Here is a 23,107-nt window from a genome sequence, read left to right as displayed (position 1 = left end):
GATGATCTTAAGACTGTCCGAACTGAATGAGCAAAGATCAGTCTGTAATGAACCCTGTAGTGACCAGGCACACGCTGATACGGCGTTTGTGGTCAAGCGGCTATCTCTACCTCCTACCTTGGTTATGAAGTAAGCGTTCGATTCAGTCAAGTCGTAAACAGGAGAGCAGAGGTAATTGTGCGTCTGAAGGTGTGAGTAGGTGAATGACGTCCGTATTTACCTAATATAAATATGACAATAGACGTGTGACAACCCACTTCCCTATAGCATGTATCTGCAATGTATGTGGTTATACTTGCACAATGCTGCAGCTGGTTAAGGTTCGTGTTAAATTTAACGAATCTTTGATGAATATATTAAAATGTTAGATAATGATTTTAGAACAAATACTTGGTATTTTATAAAGTCATTCTATGAATATATTGTAAAATATATTTTCCAGACATACAATGCATATTATTTTGACAGTGGTGATAGCCATGTGTTTATACATCTGTTTTTACAGCTCCCCATCTAGCATATCTACGCAGTTGCTATGGTTACACACTGTAGGATGGGTTTATCTACATGTTAGTGGTTGTTGCCATATTGTTCTTCTCTTATCATACAATATGACGCTAGTCGTGTCTTAAAGGATATGCATATGAAAGTAAACTGTCGGTTTTGTGGAATAGAACCATTTAGATCGTTTGAAATAGAAATCATTTACTCTTCTCGTGTTTTACATTGGAATTCTAATGGTTCGCAGGTATCTTTCTTGTATTCTTGTTTTGCTAAACCATGGTTCCTAAATGTTGTCCCAGGGTTAGTTTCAACATCGTGAGACAACCACAAAGCCAAACATTGCGAGAGTTTGTGTTTCTTCGTGGACGTTAGCTGGATGGCTATTTTGTGCTCTTCTTTTCTATCAAAATGTTTAGTGGACACACGGCACAAGGCTGCTCTCAACGTCGTGAAATAGTCACAGGTCGCTGGTCCTGTTTGTTTCCTGAAATAGGAGCATATCTTCGAATAAAACCTTATATGATAAGCAAATATACATATACAATGTATATAGTTACCTGTATTTATATACCGAATATAGAATAAACGAAATAGTCTACTACTTACACTTGATCACTAACTTACAGAAGCATGTTCCACTTAAATAAAACACATGACACAAGAAGGAAATTAATACAGCAATTTTCCGAAACATTATAAGAAAATGTAGACATTGCATGTTGGTTTTCTGTTTTCCTCACATCATGTCTACATTTTCGACATGCAGTTCATTGACACTGATGTTTCAAAAGCGTGTCACAGCTGATATGCATTTTCACCTTATTCTGTAAAACGTAATAGTAAGAGAACGTCGGTGGTGATGAAATTATCAATGTGAATTTTTCCACAACGAACGTACTCGATTCCATTCTCGGGAGGTATAGGTTCCAATCCCAACATAATGTCATCATTGAAGGGATGTACGGCGCCAACTGGTCGTGTATTTGCAGTATGATCTCCTTCCTCCGACTCGATCGAGATACAAGCTTCATAACACTCACATAGATCGCATACATGAACGTCAGTACAGATAACATCGTGTGGAGATGATCTTAAGACGGTCCGAACTGAATGAGCAAAGATCAGTCAGTAATGAACCCTGTAGTGACCAGGCACACGCTGATACGGCGTTTGTGGTCAAGCGGCTACCTCTCTACCTCCTACCTTGGTTATGAAGTAAGCGTTCGATTCCGTCAAGTCGTAAACAGGAGAGCAGAGGTAATTATGCGTCTGAAGGTGTGAGTAGGTGAATGACGTTCGTATTTACGTAATATATATATGACAATAGACGCGTGACAACCCACTTCCCTATAGCATGTATCTGCAATGTATGTGGTTATATTTGCACAATGCTGCAGCTGGTTAAGGTTCGTGTTAAATTTAACGAATCTTTGATGAATATATTGAAATGTTAGATAATGATTTTAGAACAAATACTTGGTATTTTATAAAGTCATTCTATGAATATATGGTAAAATATATTTTCCAGACATACAATGCATATTATTTTTTGACAGTGGTGATAGCCATGTGTTTATACATCTGTTTCTACAGCTCCCCATCTAGCATATCTACGCAGTTGCTATGGTTACACACCGTGGATGGGTTTATCTCCATGTTAGTGGTTGTTGTCATATTGTTCTTCTCTTATCATACAATATGACGCTAGTCGTGTCTTAAGGATATGCATATGAAAGTAAACTGTCGGTTTTGTGGAATAGAACCATTAAGATCGTTTGAAATAGAAATCATTTACTGTTCTCGTGTTTTACATTGGAATTATAATGGTTCGCAGGTATCTTTCTTGTATTCTTGTTTTGCTAAACCATGGTTCCTGAATGTTGTCCCAGGGTTAGTTTCAACATCGTGAGACAACCACAAAGCCAAACATTGCGAGAGTTTGTGTTTCTTCGTGGACGTTAGCTGGATGGCTATTTTGTGCTCTTCCTTTCTATCAAAATGTTTAGTGGAAACACGGCACAGGGCTGCTCTCAACGTCGTGAAATAGTCACAGGTCGCTGGTCCTGTGTGTTTCCTGAAATGGGAGCATATCTTCGAATAAAACCTTATATGATAAGCAAATATACATATACAATGTATATAGTTACCTGTATTTATATACCGAATATAGAATAAACGAAATAGTCTACTACTTACACTTGATCACTAACTTACAGAAGCATGTTCCACTTAAATAAAACACATGACACAAGAAGGAAATTAATACAGCAATTTTCCGAAACATTATAAGAAAATGTAGACATTGCATGTTGGTTTTCTGTTTTCCTCACATCATGTCTACATTTTCGACATGCAGTTCATTGACACTGATGTTTCAAAAGCGTGTCACAGCTGATATGCATTTTCACCTTATTCTGTTAAACGTAATAGTAACAGAATGTCGGTGGTGATGGAATTATCAATGTGAATTATGCCACAACGAACGTACTCGATTCCATCCTCGGGAGGTATAGGTTCCAATCCCAACATAATGTCATCATTGAAGGGATGTACGGCGCCAACTGGTGGTGTATTTGCAGTATGATCTCCTTCCCCTCCGACTCGATCGAGATACAAGCTTCATAATACTCATGTAGATCGCATACATGAACGTCAGTACAGATAACATCGTGTGGAGATGATCTTAAGACTGTCCGAACTGAATGAGCAAAGATCAGTCTGTAATGAACCCTGTAGTGACCAGGCACACGCTGATACGGCGTTTGTGGTCAAGCGGCTATCTCTACCTCCTACCTTGGTTATGAAGTAAGCGTTCGATTCAGTCAAGTCGTAAACAGAAGAGCAGAGGTAATTATGCGTCTGATGGTGTGAGTAGGTGAATGACGTTCGTATTTGCCTAATATAAATATGACAATAGACGTATGACAACCCACTTCCCCTATAGCATGTATCTGCAATGTATGTGGTTATACTTGCACAATGCTGCAGCTGGTTAAGGTTCGTGTTAAATTTAACGAATCTTTGATGAATATATTGAAATGTTAGATAATGATTTTAGAACAAATACTTGGTATTTCATAAAGTCATTCTATGAATATATTGTAAAATATATTTTCCAGACATACAATGCATATTATTTTGACAGTGGTGATAGCCATGTGTTTATACATCTATTTTTACAGCTCCCCATCTAGCATATCTACGCAGTTGCTATGGCTACACACTGTAGATGGGTTTATCTACATGTTAGTGGTTGTTGTGATATTGTTCTTCTCTTGTCATACAATATGACGCTAGTCGTGTTTTAAGGATATGCATATGAAAGTAAACTGTCGGTTTTGTGGAATAGAACCAGTAAGATCGTTTGAAATAGAAATCATTTACTCTTCTCGTGTTTTACATTGGAATTCTAATGGTTCGCAGGTATCTTTCTTGTATTCTTGTTTTGCTAAACCATGGTTCCTGAATGTTGTCCCTGGGTTAGTTTCAACATCGTGAGACAACCACAAAGCCAAACATTGCGAGAGTTTGTGTTTCTTCGTGGACGTTAGCTGGATGGCTATTTTGTGCTCTTCCTTTCTATCAAAATGTTTAGTGGAAACACACGTGAAGTCGCTGATCTTGTTTGTTTCCTGAAATAGGAGCATATATTCGAATAAAACCTTATGATAAGCAAATATACATGTACAATGTATATAGTTACCTGTAGTTATATACCGAATATAGAATAAACGAAATAGTCTACTACTTACACTTGATCACTAACTTACAGAAGCATGTTCCACTTGAACAAAACATAAGGCAAGAAGTAATTTAATACAGCAGTTTTCGGAAACATTATAAGAAAATGAAGATATTGGATGTTGGTTGTCCCTTTTGTTCACGTCATATTTACATTTTCTTCATGCAGTTTATTGACACGGGTGTTTCAAAAACGTTTGCCAGCTGATACGAGCATTCGTTCCTTACAATACCATTGTTTTGAACTATTGTCTTTGGTTGCTCTCCACATCGTGAAATGAGCATAGGGCTAAACATCGTGACAGTTGAGTGGAAACTAGGCTCTAGTATAGGACTGGGTCTATTTCAACTACACGAAGATCAGAGATAACAAAAACGGACCTCTGGTCCACTTCTGTTTTCTTCTTCTGTGATAAATTTAAAATTATTCTTTTTAAATTTTGTTTTTTTCTCTAGTTTTAGATTTGTCTTTCTCCTTCCATTGATTTAGTTTTGCCAAATGTGTCGTGATTTGTTTGTGACATTCTAGAGGATGACACTTGTGTTCGGGTGTTTTATCTTATAATATGAAAAATGCCACGTGTAGATGTTAAAGTACCGGGAATTATCTTATAGCAGGAATATTTATAGCTTCAGATATTAAAATGCGTTGTATATAAATTCATTATGAGTGATATAAGTAAATCGATGTCCAGTCCGAGTCCACGAGGGTTGAAGATTAATGGTATGAATATTTATGTACATGTCACGAACTTTTGATAGAGGTGGTAAGAAGGGTTGACCGTTAGTTTCCACACCGTGACACAGTAACAGAGCATAACATCGTTAGAGTTTGTGTTCGTGGATGTTTATTGGATGGCTATCTTGTGCATTTCTCTTCCATCAAAATGTTTAGTGAAAACTAGTATCTGGACTGCTCTCCACAACGTGAGATGGTCACAGGTCACTGTCCCCCGTTTGTAATCATATAATATATTTAATCATATACTTAATATGTAACTGTAAAACAAAACAAAACATTTTAAGTAGTATAGTGGAACACATTACCTATACGACACTTCCGAAACATCCTCGCACTAATGACCCTCTTATCTATAGATAGTATTGTTTTTTTAAATAATTTAATAGATAAGAGGGATGCTATCCCCAGACACTTTGGTACGAAACCTAATATTATAGATAAGAGGGACGCTGTACACGGACGCTTTACATACAAATAACATTGATTTGTTTGACTAACCTGTGGCTGTGTTTTCTCCTCCATGTTTTCTCTGGGCTGCTCTCTATATAATAATATAAGAATAGATATTAATGGTTTGCGGAAGATGGGTGGTTACGGTTCAATATATTGAATTATTTTAATGCGTCCTTACATGTTGCACACACACCCGGGCAGATACTGTAAAATCGGTTCAGTACGTTTGTACTGAAATTATAATAAAAATAAAATTGATGTTGGGGTGTAGCTCTTATTATATTGCTGGGTACAATGAATAATGCGAAGTATGCTTACAGATAGTTTATCTAGTGTTCCTGTACCCGATGACGATGGCAGCTGAAATTGATATAAATTGTTATAGGATAATGTTATGAGGGGGCATTATCATTTGCATAAGCCCGAGGTTTCCATTAACTGCCCGACGAAGGAGGGCAGTTGAAAAGACCAAGGGGTTTCTGCAAATGATAATGCCCTCAAAAAATAGCATTACCGTTATTATTGCTAAAATACAAAGGAATTTGTGTTGAAAAGAAAAAGGAAACAATGAAGGAATTTGACTGTAAGTTTACTCAAAACCAACTTCTGACGGGGTGTGACTGCCCGAATACAATTACGTCATCGAACAGAAAGTGACGATATTCGACCTTGGCCTTTGATAAGACCATAGCCTGCGACATGTCAAGCTATGTCAGTCTTCGGTTTTGATCAAACAACAACGTTAATAGTGCAATTGTTAAGGTTAGCACCAGCAAGAAAGTTACAATATTACCGCTATTTTAAGCGGGAATTCGGGTTGCTTTGACTTGTTTTACCCAGAATATCTGCCAGTCCAAAGCCAATGTCGAATGAACCGTAAGCCCACGCACCCACTATGACGTCACTTGACAAACAGCAGAACTGATAGTGGCCCGTCGTTAAGGTTGAGCCGGTCCAATATAATTTGCAGCGGCCCGCAAATTTCTGATAATGGGAGGGCCGTTTCATGATAATTCCATGTATTTAAGCTTTATAATACGTTATAGTAGAAACAAACTTTGAAAGTAAAGTTCGTAAGAAACGTGGAAATAGTATAACTTCATTGCTTACCTTTGAAATGATTTTAGGACTGGGTCTATTCTCATCTTGTCGTAGAGGCGAGGTAGTTAAAATGAACCTCCGGTCCACTTCTATTTTCTTCTTCCATGATAAATTTAAAAATATTCGTTTTAAATTTTGGAATATTTTTCCCTAGTCTTACATTTTCTTTTCTCCTTCGATTGAATTATTTGGCCAAATGTGTAGTGATTTGTTTTAGAGACATGATAGAGAAATGAAAATGTGTTTGGATGTTTTGTGTTATAGTATGAAGAATGCCACGCTTATATATAAAAATACCGGGAATTATCTTATAGCGGGAGTAATTTACAGCTAGATATTAGAATACGGTGCATAAATTCATTATGAGGTTTATAAGTAAGTGTCAGTCCGAGTCAACGAGGGGTGAACATTGATGATATGAATCATATGTTTCCTTGTGCTTGATATCGTGAGTGAGTGAGTTAATATTTAACGTCACATCGGCAATATCTCAGCCATATCTTGCTTCATATCACAACTACAAATACTTCTTGCAATATTTGTTTATGTATTTTATTTCCCAAAGGATGTGCACATCATACAGTTATCATTACACATTTCAAAGCTGATACATGGTACAACATGTTGAGTATATATATATACATAATATATACATAATGCAATGATCATCATACATGCCAATGTTGATAAGTGATTCTAGATATCCAAAGTGATTCAGATGTTGGCTTTGTACACAGTACATGTAATAATACAATTATACTACTCACACTTTGCTAAGGATCACAACATTCACATTTTTTACTTAAAATGTAGATTTATAATTTGAAATTGTATCCATTTTAAAACTGGATAAATACTAATATGGTAACCCCTCTTTAGGCAAACGGTCACTTTAATCTAACCTTGTTATGCACCTGATACATGAGTATCAACCATTTAGCAAATCATGGAACGAGTCATTGGGAAATAAACAACACCTGTCAATAGCTTAGGTATAGGATCAACAACATGCAATGACATACTGAAACCTGGGATCCATGCTTACAATAAGAATAGATATTTAAACCAAATTTGACCCCACATCATAGTTTTCTGTTGAATCCATGATTTGATCCTTAGCAAAGTGTGAATAGTATATATACATTGGGAGAGATGCTAATTGGGAAGCTGCTATGTGATACAAGTATTCATCAAGAAAACGTGAAATAGTATAACTTCATGATCATTGTATTATGTACTTTTGAAAGTTGTACATTTAATTTTACAAAGATATTAAGGATCCATAACACTCGAGAAGAGTTTATGGAAGAAAGACCAAAAGGCACAGAATTCTGGCTGGCTTTTGCATTTTGAAAATGCTATATATTTTGTAACTTTATAGTAGTTATTATTTCTCTTTGGAAAAAAAAGAATTGACTTTATGTTTTTAGACTTATTTCATACAATGTATAATTCACCAGTAAAATTACCACATTAAGTGGATTATTGTTTTTTCCTTTTAAACTCAAAGATGATATTTTCCGGGAAAAGGAATAAACTGGTACTGGCGTGTTTTTAGATGTTTGCCAGCAGAATATTTGTACTTCGTACATTTCTATAAAACTGTATTGAACAGTAGTCTTGGGGTGGTACTACTACTACTGCTACTACTACTACTACCACCACAAGTACTGCTGCCCTTACTATTACTACTGCATTTAATGACGACTATCAGAATGGTGAAAAATACAAGTGTTTATAATCCTTCCGGAAATAAAATCAGAGAACGTACTTTATGAATGTGCTGTTATTATAAAGGTACTATAAGTAACACAAATGTGTTTCACTACAGTGTATATTACAATACCTGTGTATATATGAAGATAAGATGATCCACATGTATGTGTTGAAAACCGACGTTTATGTTTATCAATAGTGTTATGATAGGTCAAAGCAACTGTCTCTGTAAACCCTCCCAAAGGAAATTTAACTTTGGAAAGTTTATTCTCAAAAGCATTACATTTGGGTAAAACCTTTCCCGGGAGCAGTTTCAAGAGAAAGATTGACTATTCAATGATATTCATCGTTTGTAAACATGTTTTGTGTCTCTGCTTGTAACTGTAACATTGGAAATATGTTTCTCTGAATAAATATCATTGCACGAATGAACATAGATTTTGACATTATTAACAAGCGTCAATAGGCAATGTGCCATATGGTGTGGTGAGTTGGGTTATACGTGGATTCTAACAAGCTTCAACAGTGGTTTGAAAGGGCGCGTCTGCTTTATGTGGGATCGAAACCCGAAGTTATGCACGTCCACGGGTAAGGGTATGGCGGTGACACATCTAGAAACAATCTCTGGACGAATGGGGATTCGAACTCACTACCGACAATTTCTGGCGTGCACAATAGATGTATCTCTGCCATCGCAAATCCTTGTGAAGTGCATGGTATGTAGTACCATGGTGCTGTCTCAAAGAAATATTCTCTCAGGAGGTAAGATGACGCATATCTCCACATCCAAGAAACGTATCACGACGTCCAGGAATGCTCCCGTGACGTCATGCGGAGGTACCGGAAGTTTTCAGTGATCCGATAGCAAATACCCCAGATGAGGTCCAAGGTCGCATGTAACAACCAGGGCCCCAGTTTTGCAAAGCTATCGTAGCGCTACGACTGTCGTAAGTCTATGTTACAGTATAGGAGATACGAAAGTCGTAGCGCTACTATAGCTGTGGGAACGGGGCCCTGTAACCCTTACGACAGTCGTAGCGCTACGATTGCTTTGCGAAACGGAGCCCTGTAACATAGACTTACGACAGTCGTACAGTATAGGAGATACGACAGTCGTAAGCGCTACTATAGCTTTGTGAAACGGAGCCCTGTAACATAGACTTACGACAGTCGTAGCGCTACGATCGCTTTGCGAAAACGGGCCCTAACATACAGACTTTACGACAGTCGTAGCGCAACGATCGCTTTGCGAAACGGGGCCCTGTAACATAGACTTACGACAGTCGTAGCGCTACGATCGCTTTGCGAAACGGGGCCCTGTAACATAGACTTACGACAGTCGTAGCGCTACGATCGCTTTGTGAAACGGAGCCCTGTAACATATAGGACTTACGACAATCGTAGCGCTAAGATAGCTTTGTGAAACGGAGCCCTGTAACATAGACTTACGACAGTCGTAGCGCTACGATCGCTTTGTGAAACGGGCGCCAGATACCCTGTATATCTATTTAATTACACTTCAAGTGTATCATTTCTTTTGTCCGGTAAAGTCGACGAGGCCATTACGAGCGTTATCAAAACGTAACGGACTTAACGTACAAAACGCATCTACAATAACCGTATCTCATCTTCATCACAATCCAGTATCCATCTCTTCTTGTCTGTTGTCACTTTTAGCTATCCAACGTGGATGTCTACTTCTTAGTTGACGTTCAGTACAATTTTGTTTGTGTGTTTGTGTAACGCAGCACTCAGCAATATTAATGACATATGGTGACGGTCTGTAAATAATCGAAACAGCATGAGCATCGATCTAAGCAATTTGGATACGATGACATGCGTCGACCAAGTCAGCGAGCCTGACCACCCAATCCCCTTAGTCGCCTCTTACGACAAGCATGGATTATTGAAGACAAAGTCTTACCAAGATCTTCACAGGTGCTTCTTACTGAATCTGCAGGCACAATGTGTAACAGTTGAAACATTGTAGCACAACGTATATAACACTGCCCCTTAGATAAATATACCAGTAACATGAGATCAACCTGGAAGAAAACATTCAACGAAAGTAAGTGTAAGCAGTACGCGTAAAGCGCGAACTCGCGCGCACGCATGTACGCACGCACGCACGCACGCACACACGCACGCACGCACACACACTACATCACACACACACTATATCATGACACACTCCCTCCCTCAATCTACCACAGGGGCAGTAGGGTAGCCTAGTGGTTAAAGCGTTCGCTCGTCACGCCGAAGACCCAGGTTCTATTCCCCACACGGGTACATTGTGTGAAGCCCATTTCTGGTGTCCCCGCCGTGATGTTGCTGGAATATTGCTAAAAGCGGCGTAAAACCCCACTCTTCACTCGCTCACTCACTCACTCACTCTACCACACAATACATGAAAGGTCGTTCAACGTAAATCTTCTTCATGATTTTAGGTCCGCTTCACCTTACTTAATTTTCTGACATCATTGAAAACCGTAATGAATGAACGTCATGGCGGCGGTTTCTGCGGTAAACCATTGCAACACGTGACCAAGAGTGTGGTTTCGCATTACTCACTTAAAAGATCACGCCTATGCACGATGGAGCACAACCGTAAAAAGCTCTTGACATCACGATCAAAGCAACTGTATGTACTCAGGCTGGTATCACTCATGTTTGTGTTGGGTTAAATATACGACTGGAGGTAAAACAGGTGTTCGATAGGCTGCATCATGATCACATCTATCACAGCCATGAAGTGCCAAATCCTCACTAAAAGCATGCTCAAAGCGGCTACTGCGCCGGCATTCTGTTTTCATCTGTGGACCTATGAGTGGGAGGTGGAGTGGCCTAGTGGTTAAATGTTCGCTCGTCATGCTGAAAGTCCGGGTTCGATTCTCCACATGAGTACAATTTGATAAGCCTATTTCTGGTGTCCTGCCGTGATATTGCTGGAATATTGCCAAAGCGGTGGTGAAAACTAAACGCACTCCACTCACCCAGTTGACGTCGTTATACAAGTGGAGTGATATGGCATCAAACGCCACTCACTCACTCACCCAGACCAAACCAACACTCACTCACTCACCCATCCACCCAACAAACACCTACCCACTCCATTCACTCACTCACCCATCCACCCTAACAAACACCTACCCACTCCACTCCTCAATCCTAGGTTGGCGACAACTGGGGCCGTCTGAGTGTGATTTTACTGTCCACCCTGGTCGTGACAACTGCAGAAAATATGAAAACAATAATGTGGATGGCAGTGTTTCCGAGTCACGTTTATCGTATAACACTGTACAGTACAACCAGAAATTAACTACCGGCTCGGGTGACACTAAGAGGCGTACATCAGACCAGGTATTACCCGAGGGAGCTTATACAACTTATAATGTCATATTTTGGGTCCGAAACCAGGCCTGTGAATGCTTTTGAACAATGTTTGGGTCGTTGTCCTGCTGGAAAATCCAAACATTTCCATAGAACACGTGAGCAGATGGAAGTAAATGTCCTCGAGAATATCCATGTACCGCTCACTGTTCATATTCCCTTCAAATACACAGGGGCGTTGCCCCTAACACAGATAATGCCACCCCACGCTAAATGTCGGACTGTACTTTGGGCGCTGATACAAAGGTTTTCTCAGTTGTTTGGTCCAGAATTTCCAGTGTATTAGGAAACAGCCACACAGAACTTTCATCTAAGAAAATCACATTGTCCCAGTTAAAATTGCTATGCCGTAAGCAACCAGTTCAACCTTCGCTCCTTTGTTCAGGTTTCATGATCGGTGATGGAATTCTCGACTTTTCTGCCAACCCATTGCATGCAGCTCAGTTCTAATTGTCTCCTTACCGACAGCCACAGTTCCTCTATCAATCATATCCAGCTTTAAGTTTTCTAAACTCCTTCGTTTGTTTTTGGAAACAAGAATACCAAGCCGCCTCCTGTCACCGACAGTCAATTTTTCTGGGCCTACCTGCGCCTCCCCTGGTGCTGAACAGTGCTATATCCATTTGCAATATTTTTCAAAACACGATAAACAGTGGACAAAGGGATGCCTCTTCTACTTGAAATCACTTTAGCTGATCTGAGGTCCTTGTTATAATACTCTAAAATCAACTTCCTCTTCTCTAGGGGCGGTGGGGTAGCCTAATGGTTAAAGCGTTGGCTCGTCACGCCGAAGACCCGGTTCGAATCCCCACATGGGCACAATGTGTGACGCCCGTTCCTGGTGTCCCCGCCGTGATGTTGCTGGAATATTGCTAAAAGCGGCGTAAAACCCAAACTCGATCAGTCAGTCAGTCCTCTTCTCTAAATCATCCATACTGAGGATCGCACTGAAAATGTCGTCTGCTAGCAAAAACAAAGGGGATAACTCTTCACAAACTAATGAAAAAGGACTAACGAGTAGGTCACGAATGTTCAACTTCCTGACACAGGATGGTCACAAGGTCTCTCTCAAAATGCAATTACTGCTTCAGTCCCCAGTGCCACAGTTAATGTGTATTTTAGCAGCGTTATCTATATAATATTGCGATTATCGCCGAATGTACTTCACTCTTGTTTGACGATCATGTACAGACTGTCGTCATACGTTGACCATTGTTGAGCACACAAACAAACACACAAAACAAACAAACAAACAGACAAACAGACAAACAAACAAACAAACAAACATGCGGCATTCAACAACACTCACCTTATCTCAGAATCACCTCGTTGTAAAGCTGGGAGTCTAACTTCTTATAACGAAGTACACCAGTATGTCTGACACCCAGTTAGTGGACACTCAACAGGGGTGTACTGGACGGTGACCTGGTCGCGACTGTCCACACTGCAAGCCGTGGCCCATGTGTCCTCACTATGGCAACCCACAAGGGACATTGTCGCGTTTTGGTGCTGTCGTCCCTTCGTAAAAAAAACATACACGTAATTCAGCAACTGGCTGAAATGTCGTGTTGTTGCATTGTCGCACTTTGATCAACTTTGACACTTTCCCTTGTGTTTGTAAGGGTGGAATCGTGAGAATGTCCCTAACTGGATTCCATACTTCACAGATAAGGGCAGGTCAAAGCCGTGTTTTTCCTGGCACCATGTTGGCTCTACTGGCAGGTAGCTAATCGAACTTTCATTTTTTCATTTCCATCATTTTTCGTGTAGTGACCTATTTTTTGCCCTGTCCATTAGGGACGAGGTGAGTTGTTCTATGTTCTACATGGCATCATGGACATATAAATAGCGTCGCGATAAAAACAGTGGCTCGTCACGAGGAATACTGGGTTTGACCTCGGACACTGGTACTGAGCCATGAACGCACTTCTACAGTACTTGCAAGTATATGGCGGCGTAGCACAGGTTCCACACACTCGCTTGATCCGCTATGTCAGTGACGTCACAAATACCCTTCTGACCATGGGAACCGTTAACATTTGTGGAAGTATACTTGCAGGACTTTGTTCATAAATGTTCTGGCAGCCTCATGTGTGCATGACACACTCACTTAGTCCTGGATAATTATAAAAGAGTTCGAGTTCTAGACTTTCCACACTCAGCAATATTCCAGCTACACGACGGTGGGAGCAATCTGGACTTGATAATCCAGTGATTGACATCAGGAGCACAAATTGGTGCAACAGGCAAAACAGAAATGGGTGATAGAGCGTTCTCCATCGCAGCCCCCATCTTTGGAAGTCTTCCACTCTATGACCACAACAAAGTTAAATCTGATCTGAAAACTCATCTCTTTCTGCAAGCCTTTCAATAACTCGAACTCATGCACAGCGCCACAGAGCACCTTCCAGATGGATTTTCGGCGCTATATAAATTAACTATCATTATCAATTATTATATTTAACCAACAATATAGCATCGCCTGTTTTCGTGGGACATCACACTTCAACTATATCAACAGTGTTTTTGTCCCCGGTCTAAATATTTCTTATGTTTCAGTTACGATTTCTCTTTTCTGCATATCCTACGGAGAAGGTACGATGGAAATACTATTATAAATTAACATGTTCATTTTTCCGACAGAGTGTTAGATATTAAGCATAGTCACCATAAATATAGGGGCGGTGGAGTAACCTAGTGGTTAAAGCGTTTGCTCGTCACGCTCAAGACCCGGGTTCGATTCCCCACATGAGTAAATTGTGTGAAGCCCATTTCTGGTGTCCCCCGCCCTGATGGAATATTGCTAAGAGCTGCGTAAAACCACACTCACTCACTCACCATAAGTATAACGTTATCACGATGTGCAGGTATCAGTACATATGCTCTCTGATATTTAGTGCGCCCACGCAAGGACGCACAGGCAGACGTGTATGATCGTAAGAAATTACTGCGATATGCAGGGGTCACTATAGGTTCCAAGTATATCATAAGCATGTGTTTGTGAATCTCCAATTAGATTTGCAACTACTGGTGATACCACGTGTTCTGGAAAGGTGGGACATGGTCCAATAAATACTCAGGGGTGCTTAATCTTATCTCACTCATAGACTCACTCAGTCAGACCTTGAAAGCTGTAACCTTGATCGAAACTCGCATTAAACTGTGGTGGGGGGTCCCGAATGACACAGCGAAGAATTGCTATCCTTTTAAGAACTAAAGAGAGATATATGGCCATGTCAACAGTATCCCAAGACCAACCCACACCGACCCCCGCATCCCAAATGTTCGGTTTATAATTAAAATAATACGACCAGTCTAACATCGATATTTCGGTCACGCCCTGGTGACCCGCTTCCCCTGTGTCCTACTGCAGGTCAAGCTGGACTCAAGTGCTTCAGCTGCCCGAACACACCCCATCCAAAGGACTGCACTGCCATCAAAGCATGCGCTGTTGGAGAGGTAAATTATGCAAATGGTACTACAATGGAGTATTTTTATTATAGGATATTTATGTAGCGCACACATCCACGCAACTAGTACATGCTCAAGGCGCAGGTATTTTTTTCTCCCTCGATCATTGGATGTCAATCTCAACGGCACATTGTATGATCAATCTCAACTCCCTGGGAAACATAACACTGTTGCTGGCTGTAGGCGCACCAAGTTATTGCGGCTTTCCCGTCCTCACGAGGAATCCATTCACAGCTGGGTGGACTGGGACACATAGTCACAAGTTTATTGCACGTTGCTGTACCCGCAACTAGGTGTTTGCTCGTATTCATGTGGCCACCATCTGGTCATATGCCAACGGATTCGTGGGTTCTTTTAAGTTCACGGGGTTGTGTACTGTACACTAGGGGTTGTGACAACACTGAAAGAGTCAGCACACAAAGTTGACCCCAAGGGTTTTACACCCGGTCACAGGTGGGCTCGATCCCGGCACCTGAAGCTTGCTTGATCACTAGCCTGGCGCCCTTGACAGCTTGCCCGCCACCCGGAGGAAGTGTGGTTGATTGGCTGTGTAACGCCGCACGCAGAAATATGGCTATATGTATAATCGAGTCTGGACAGACAATCCAGTGGTCAACAGCATGAGTAACACGATCTACGCAATTGGGATATGATGACACGTGTCAACCAACACAGCGAGCCTGACCACCCAATCCTGTTAGTCGCCATTTACGACAAGCATTCTTGAAGACCAGTTCTAACCCGGATCTTCAAGGGTCTCCCGAGGAAGAACTATTAAGCACTGGTCGGCTTGGTGGTTATCTACAGGTGCCCGTTCTTCAGGTGGAATATTGTTTAGGGATGTGTCAAACAACACAAAAAACAACAACAAATGGACCAGGTTTAACACGCTTGTGTAAAATGGGGATATTTGTTATCATTAAACACAATATATATATCGCTGTCACAATCAGCGCTACAAAGGCGTTGTCCGTCATTGTCGATAACCCGCTACAGCACATAGCCAGTCATGAATGAAAAGCGTTCCGATTTCGTTTGTGTGAACGATACAAGTTTTTATATTGACTGATAAATGTAATTGTGCTGTTAACCAAAATGGATCGCTTGTGAGATTGTTAAATTACGTGTATTCTTATCTTTCTGTATGCATATGTATTTGTCAAGACGAATAATGTGATTGAATAAATTTATATTTGTATATGTTTTAATGACCAGGGCCCTTATTCTCGAAACGTTCATAGCCCTAAGAATACTTAACTTTGCTTGTAGCGAGTGTGTTAAGAATGGGCTTAAGAAGTTCGTAGGGCTACGAATGTTTCGAGAATAGCTGGTCTGTGCTGCAGTAAACCTTTATTGCATATAGCTTACTGTAGAAAAACGATTTTGTAAGCACTTTGGTCGTGTTGGTACTTGGTCATTTCTATGCTGACGGATGTGTCGAATGGGATAAGTCGAACTTTTCCATTGGTCCCGATGAGTTCGACACTACGGGGTTTGTCTGTATAGAGTTTCTTACATATCATAAGTGCTTTATGTCTGGGTTTATTTCTGATTTCCGTTTGTTTATTGCTATTACAAATCAGTGCAATTAACCTATAAAATGTCCATCTTTGTTATCTTATCATTTTTGGTGTTCTCACATGTACATATAAAATCTCATAGATATAAATAATGCTAAAAGCGGCGTAAAACCAAACTCACTTATCATCGTTCAAGGTAAGAGGCGACAAACGGGATCGGGTGGTCAGGCTCGCTGACACATGTCATCGGTTCCCAATTGCGCAGATCGATGCTCATGCTGTTTATCATCGGATTGTATGGTTCAGACTCGATTATTACAGACCGCCGCCATATAGCTGGAATGTTGTTGAGTGCGGCGTAAAACTAAACTCACTCACTCACTCATCGTTCAAGAGGCTATAAAATATTGTCTCATCTACAATATCAACCCTATCAACCTAGATTTTCTTTGTAGTGTTGACTTTTTAAACAAGGAATAAATACTTTTCTGACATTGTGTTAGGCAGATATAACACGTACACGTTGCCTTCGATTGTATACCGTAAGTGCGAAGAAGTGCTAAAACGCAGTGATCAGATTTTTCAAATGTTATTAACCACAACCATATATTTTGACGACATTCGGTTTCAGGAGTGTATGACCATGGCCAAGTCCCGCGCTGGTCACACCGTGTTTGAGATGGGATGCAGGTCTAAGGGGGTAATCATTCTTCTGTTTCTCCTTTCTGTTGGCCCCACACTGCCCAGTCTTGCCGTACGCCGCGAGGATTCGCTGTGAAGAGTTACTGCCCTTTGGCGAGCCTTTGTAGGATTGATCCATACAATGTCATGTAGATTCGACCTGATTATAATCCTAGTTTTAAGTGCGTTTTACCAAGGTGTATTTACCAATAGATGTGATATAAAATGATAATCTGGCAATCATCACAAGAACATTCACTTATTTTTAAAGCGGAATGCCACTTATACTATATCATATATCATTCACCATCAAGATGGGGCGGTGGGGTAGCCTAATGGTTAAAGCTTTGGCTCGTCACGCCGAGGACCCGGGTTCGAATCCCCACATGGGCACAATGTGTGACGCCCATTTCTGGTGTCCCCCGCCGTGATGTTGCTGGAATATTGCTAAAAGCGGCGTAAAACCAACTCAGTCAGTCAGTCAAACAGAGATGATGTAAGAAACGGTATTCCCCGGGGATAACCTCGATAGGCTGTGATATGACTGAACTATTGTCTTTAGTAATCCTGATAAACGTGAATGATAGATACTGACAGCATTCCTCTCTCGCCAACTTTCGCCAACCCTCGCCATCTCTCGAGAACTCCCGCCTACCCTCGCCAACCCTTGCCAACTCTCGCCAACTCTCCTGATTAACCCTCGCCAACCCTCGCCAACTCGCCTACTCTCCTGTCTGGAACTCTCGCCATCTCCCGTCTACCCTCGCCAACTCTCGCCAACTCCCGCCAACTCTCGCCAGCCCTGGCCAACCTTCCTGCCTGGAAATGTTGCTATCGATATACGGTTCGATATATCTTCCAACAACCCATGCTTGTCATATACTAGTAGTCACACTGTGTCAGTCACACTTATGTATGTCCACTGCAGGTATGTGACACGCTCAGAAACAACCTGCACATTATTGTCGGGAAACGCGCGACAACAACATCCTGCAGTAACTGCTGTAACAACGTCTCCCTCTGTAACAACATGCTGTGCTCACAGTCGACACCGACACCTGCAACTACACGTGCAACAGACACTTCAACGGCAATACGGCAAACACCCGCTTCAACAAAGCCCACAGACAGAGTGTCTAAGACACGTGCACCAGCCACAGCAACGACCTTAGCAACAACTACAACGAAAACAACACCAACAACGGTCGACAAGCTGTTATTATGTAAGATTTGATTTTGATCCTGGAATGATTTACGGGGCGGTGTGGTAGCCTAGCGGTTAAAGCGTTGGCTTGTCACGCCGAAGACCCGGGTTTGACTCCCCACACAGGTATAATGTGTGAAGCCCATTTCTGGTGTCCGCCGCCGTGATATTGCTGGAATATTGCTAAGAACGGTGTAAAACTGAACTCACTCACTCACTTCTAAATTTGAACTTCGTGTGAGTTTCAATGGTCATTTAATATACTTTCAGGACAAAAGGGGAGAGGGCTGAGGTGTTGCTGGAGTGGTAACCACCGCCACCACCACACACACAGACACACAGACACACACACACAGAGACACACACATACACACACACACAATCGCGCACGCACGCACGCACGCACGCACACACACACACACACACACACACACACTCTCTCTCTCTCTCTCTCTTTGCCGGTAAACAAAGTCACAAGAACCATCTACATCTCTATCATTCCCCGGGATCGGGTGGTCACGCTCGCAGATCGATGCGCGCAGATCGATGCTCATGCAGTTGATCACAGAATTGTCTTGTCCAGACTCAGTTATTTACAGACCGCCCCCATATAGCTGGAATATTGCTGAGTGCGGCGTAAAACTAAACTCACTCACTGACTCACTCTATCATTCACCCTTCCAGTGAAACTGGGGGTGGTTCCCAGCCAACAGACGGTGGATGTTCGTGAAATGGCCGACTTCGAGTGCAACTTTGACGTCCCAGTTGACCAGCCTATGAATATGTCCTGGTCTTTTATGAATCTGACCGGCCACGTCACCAACATCTACTCCACAGCAGCCGTGAATCCACCGGAAGTCTTCATCGATGTGAAGAACATTTCCGCCTCCGACGCTGGTGTCTACACGTGTGAAGCCAGTATAGGATCGCACACCTGGACAGCGGGAGGAGTTCTCAAGGTGCCAGGTGTGTAAACCGCAATGACAGACCGCCGTCACATGTCTTGAATATTGTTGAGTGCTCGGTCACATTTTCTGTATGATGTTGCTTTGAGATATCTTAAAGTTGCAATCTTTCTTATCTGATTCAGATCCCAACACGACGGTGGAACCTGACAACCAGAACACAACCAACTGTAAGTCTGTGTATTTGCTCTATCCAGGTTAGAATAAATCCCCGCACTGATCTATTTGCCGTATGATATTACTGTAATGAGAATACGTGTGTCTACGTTATGATGGGGCGGTAGGCTTTGAAATGGGCTTCACAGGTTGCACCCATGTGTGGAATCTAACCCGGGTCTTGGGCATGACGAGCGAGCGTTTTAACCACTAGGCTACCCCGCCGCCCACATACATGCAATATATAGAGGATATTATATGAGTGTCCATGTCACACTGTATTTACGACACTCGTGCCTAAATAATGGTATTTCACAAGCGAGAGAGGGATATACCGATATTTAGGTTATATTTATTACCGTCAAATTGAGGAAAATGAACACGAGTATCGCAAACATAGTATGATATCTGAACAAATGTAATGTTATATTTATTACCGTCAAATTGAGGAAAATGAACCCAAATCTACTTTCAAACATACGCCTTCGCCGTATGTAGAACGCAACGTCATAGACGAAACGTGACGTCATAGCATTGTTCATGACGTCACGTCACCATGAGAAAGTGATATTTTGACCGAGGGCATCGTATGAAAAATATGAACCCCGATATTTTCGCCCTCAAAGGTAATACAAATGAATACTTGTCTTCAGGCAACGAATCAGGTGAGAAAGTGAGCCTGACGCAGTTACGATAATGTGTCAAAGTTTTAACAATAGCCGGGTAAGACGTCCTGCAACACTGCCTTTGATATGTTGTTCAAGGGCACCTTCAAGTGATCCCTAGCAACCAGACCATGGCACCAGGTGATACGGCCATCTTGTTGTGCCAGTTTGACCCTATAGTCCGTGACCCGATGACCATGACGTGGACCTTCACCGACATGGCAGGCAGCACCAGAGAGATCTACTCCGACGCGGAACTCAGCCCGTCCATGACGTTCTACGTGAAGGAGCTGGCCGCCGGGGATGCCGGCGTGTACACCTGTCAGGCGTCCTATGGGGATGAGACGTGGACGGCCAACGGCAGCCTACATGTACACGCCTAGAGTTGAAGAAGTACAGTCCATGTCAATTTGATAATGACGATTAAATATCAATACATTTACCCATGTTCATTCTACTCATTTTACAAGCGCAATCATTCTTTTGATCCAGGGATACCCACTTAACACACGCACTTGTCAAACATATTTTCAGTATATTGAATAAAGCTGCGATCATGCTTTTTAAGGCAGGATGGGCTTCTGGGTTACCTTCGTCACCAGTCGCCACTTTCCATAACCTCCAAGAAAACTCGTCCCCCTCTCGATGTTTGTTATGTGAGAAAATACGACAAACTAATCAGAACGCGTGTAATGATTGCAGTGTTTTGCTAAAAATAATCCCCGAGTACTTAATTCGTTTATGACATTATGTGATTGCTTAAAAACATCATGAAAAATATATATCGTCATATTGACAGAACAAAGAACGTAGCTAAAAGAATTGTGTTGCCTCAAGTGGAGTTTTTAATAAGGCAAATGCCAAGGACGGTGAGAGATTCAAATACACGCACGTGCGTTTGTTAACATAACGGCTCCAACTGAGTGTATTCCTGACGATCTTACGGACTTGTTTCAGTTAATGAAACACCTCGCACTTCTGCAAATGATAATGCCCTGAAAAATAGCGTGACAATACGTGACTTGGTGACAATACGTGGAACTTAACGGGTGATCCGCAATCTCCAGGATCCAGTTGCTGTCACCCATTTTAATAACCATTATCTTGCTAGAAGACCTGTATTTATGAATGACAACGCTAGACCACACCGTTCTCGTGCACTGTCAGCTTTCATTCAGAATACTGCAGTGACTTTCGTGGCCCACCATTAGTCTAAACATGAACCCACTGGAGCACATTTGGAACTTTATGCTTGCAAGCGGATACAAGCACTTGCAGCACCCTTTTGAAACGTGGGTATGCGACGTAGGGTGCAGGCAGTTATCCAAGCACGTGGAGAGTACACTAGATTGATTGTACAACCTTCCCAGGTTACAAACAATCGTGTTTGCCTCATCACATACATGCCCTGTTGCATGATCGTATCTCTAGCTCGATACTTGTAACATATTGGTCCAAAACATTTGTATATTGTGCCGTACCGATTATTAAAACGCTAAAAGAGCGTGTTGTCCTGTAGTAAAGACATGATCGTACACATTCATTCAGCTTTTCCAACGTACTATGCGTGCACATCATTGATATTAGCTTGGTTAAATTTACTGGCGGCGCTTAACTTTGTTTCATGTGTATTATTGTTGTGAGTGAATTCGATCTCCGTAAAAAAGTTATAAAGAGGCACTGATCCAGAGTGATTAATGCCAATCACATGCCGTTATTTGAAAATATCCCCGGTACTTCTTGTCTGATCATAATAAAGTATCCCAGCAGTGTAGGCTTTTTCAGATTTTCTAATGCATGGATGGTGTAGTGAATGATCCAATTTGATCCTATTTCTGTGTTTTTTACCTCCACATTTAATCATGTAAAAATATGACGTCTAATACCTATGCTATGATATTAAAAACGCACATTTGATGTATTTGAATCCGTGAACTAAAGAATCCCACTTTACTATTGCTAAACAAATATGAAAATTTACTCCGATACATAGCTATATACAGTTTTTAACTAAGTACACAGCAAATGCTTATATGTATTTCCCATGCAACAACGAAATTCCGTTCGTATCCTCAAAACAGTAGGTTCTTTTCAGGCAATCAAACTTGCATGCAATTCAGCGATTACTGCTCTCCTGCTGTAACTCTTGTATGGTGGTAAACCTACCCATGTTATTTGTTATCATTCACTTGATGGTCAGTTAATGAATTTATAACAGGCATAATTAGTGGTAATACCACTCAGATTACCCGACAAAGGTTCCCATTTGGCTGTCGTGTCTGGAGTAAATACTCATCATTATAAACTGAGGTCTGATGTGGCAAATGTATTACATCTTGCAATGGTCCTCATGAGAACTTTATGATAAGAAACCCAACTGAATTGTTCCACTTTGAATCCGCATTCAACATCATATAACAGATGCACATTTGAGTGAGTGAGTGAGTTAATATCTATCGTCACATCGGCAATATTTCAGCCACATCGTGACGAGAACAATTAATAATTATATTATTGATCAATGAAATTAAAGATTAAAAGCCTCTTGACGAAGAACAGTAAAACTACTAGTGTATCACAGATATCCAATTTAGACTAGTAATTAAGTCTAAAAAGATTTAACCAGAAATGACAAGACAATGTAAAAACAGGCTATAGATCGCCAACATCTGAAGGTAGATCACCATACTAGGGACCACGGGATGCACATTTGAAACCGAAGTCCCACCGTGTCAGTCAATACAGCCTGATGTCAATTTGGAATAAAATAATTGAAAATGGAAAAGATCGTCGATATT

The 23,107-nt window shown here is 41.2% G+C and overlaps 1 protein-coding gene across 1 annotated transcript; it reads left to right on the top strand.

The window, feature by feature from the left end:
• Positions 1-19,254: 19,254 nt before the first annotated feature.
• Positions 19,255-20,702, top strand: LOC124283345 (neural cell adhesion molecule L1-like). Its single transcript, XM_046719389.1, has 3 exons — positions 19,255-19,489; positions 19,614-19,658; positions 20,409-20,702. Exons 1-3 carry the CDS (start codon positions 19,255-19,257, stop codon positions 20,690-20,692), a joined length of 564 nt encoding a protein of 187 aa, XP_046575345.1. The 3' UTR covers positions 20,693-20,702.
• Positions 20,703-23,107: the final 2,405 nt, after the last annotated feature.

Source organism: Haliotis rubra, unplaced genomic scaffold (assembly GCF_003918875.1).
Source record: "Haliotis rubra isolate DU_JTF1 unplaced genomic scaffold, ASM391887v1 Scf1091, whole genome shotgun sequence".
NCBI lineage: Eukaryota > Metazoa > Mollusca > Gastropoda > Lepetellida > Haliotidae > Haliotis > Haliotis rubra.
This window is presented reverse-complemented; position numbering and strand designations above follow the sequence as displayed.

Coding starts and splice junctions, on each gene's coding strand:
- LOC124283345 (XM_046719389.1), top strand. CDS start 19,255: ATGGCCGACTTCGAGTGCAACTTTGACGTCCCAGTTGACCAGCCTATG. Junction 19,490..19,613: donor AGGAGTTCTCAAGGTGCCAG/GTGTGTAAACCG, acceptor TATCTGATTCAG/ATCCCAACACGACGGTGGAA. Junction 19,659..20,408: donor CAACCAGAACACAACCAACT/GTAAGTCTGTGT, acceptor ATGTTGTTCAAG/GGCACCTTCAAGTGATCCCT.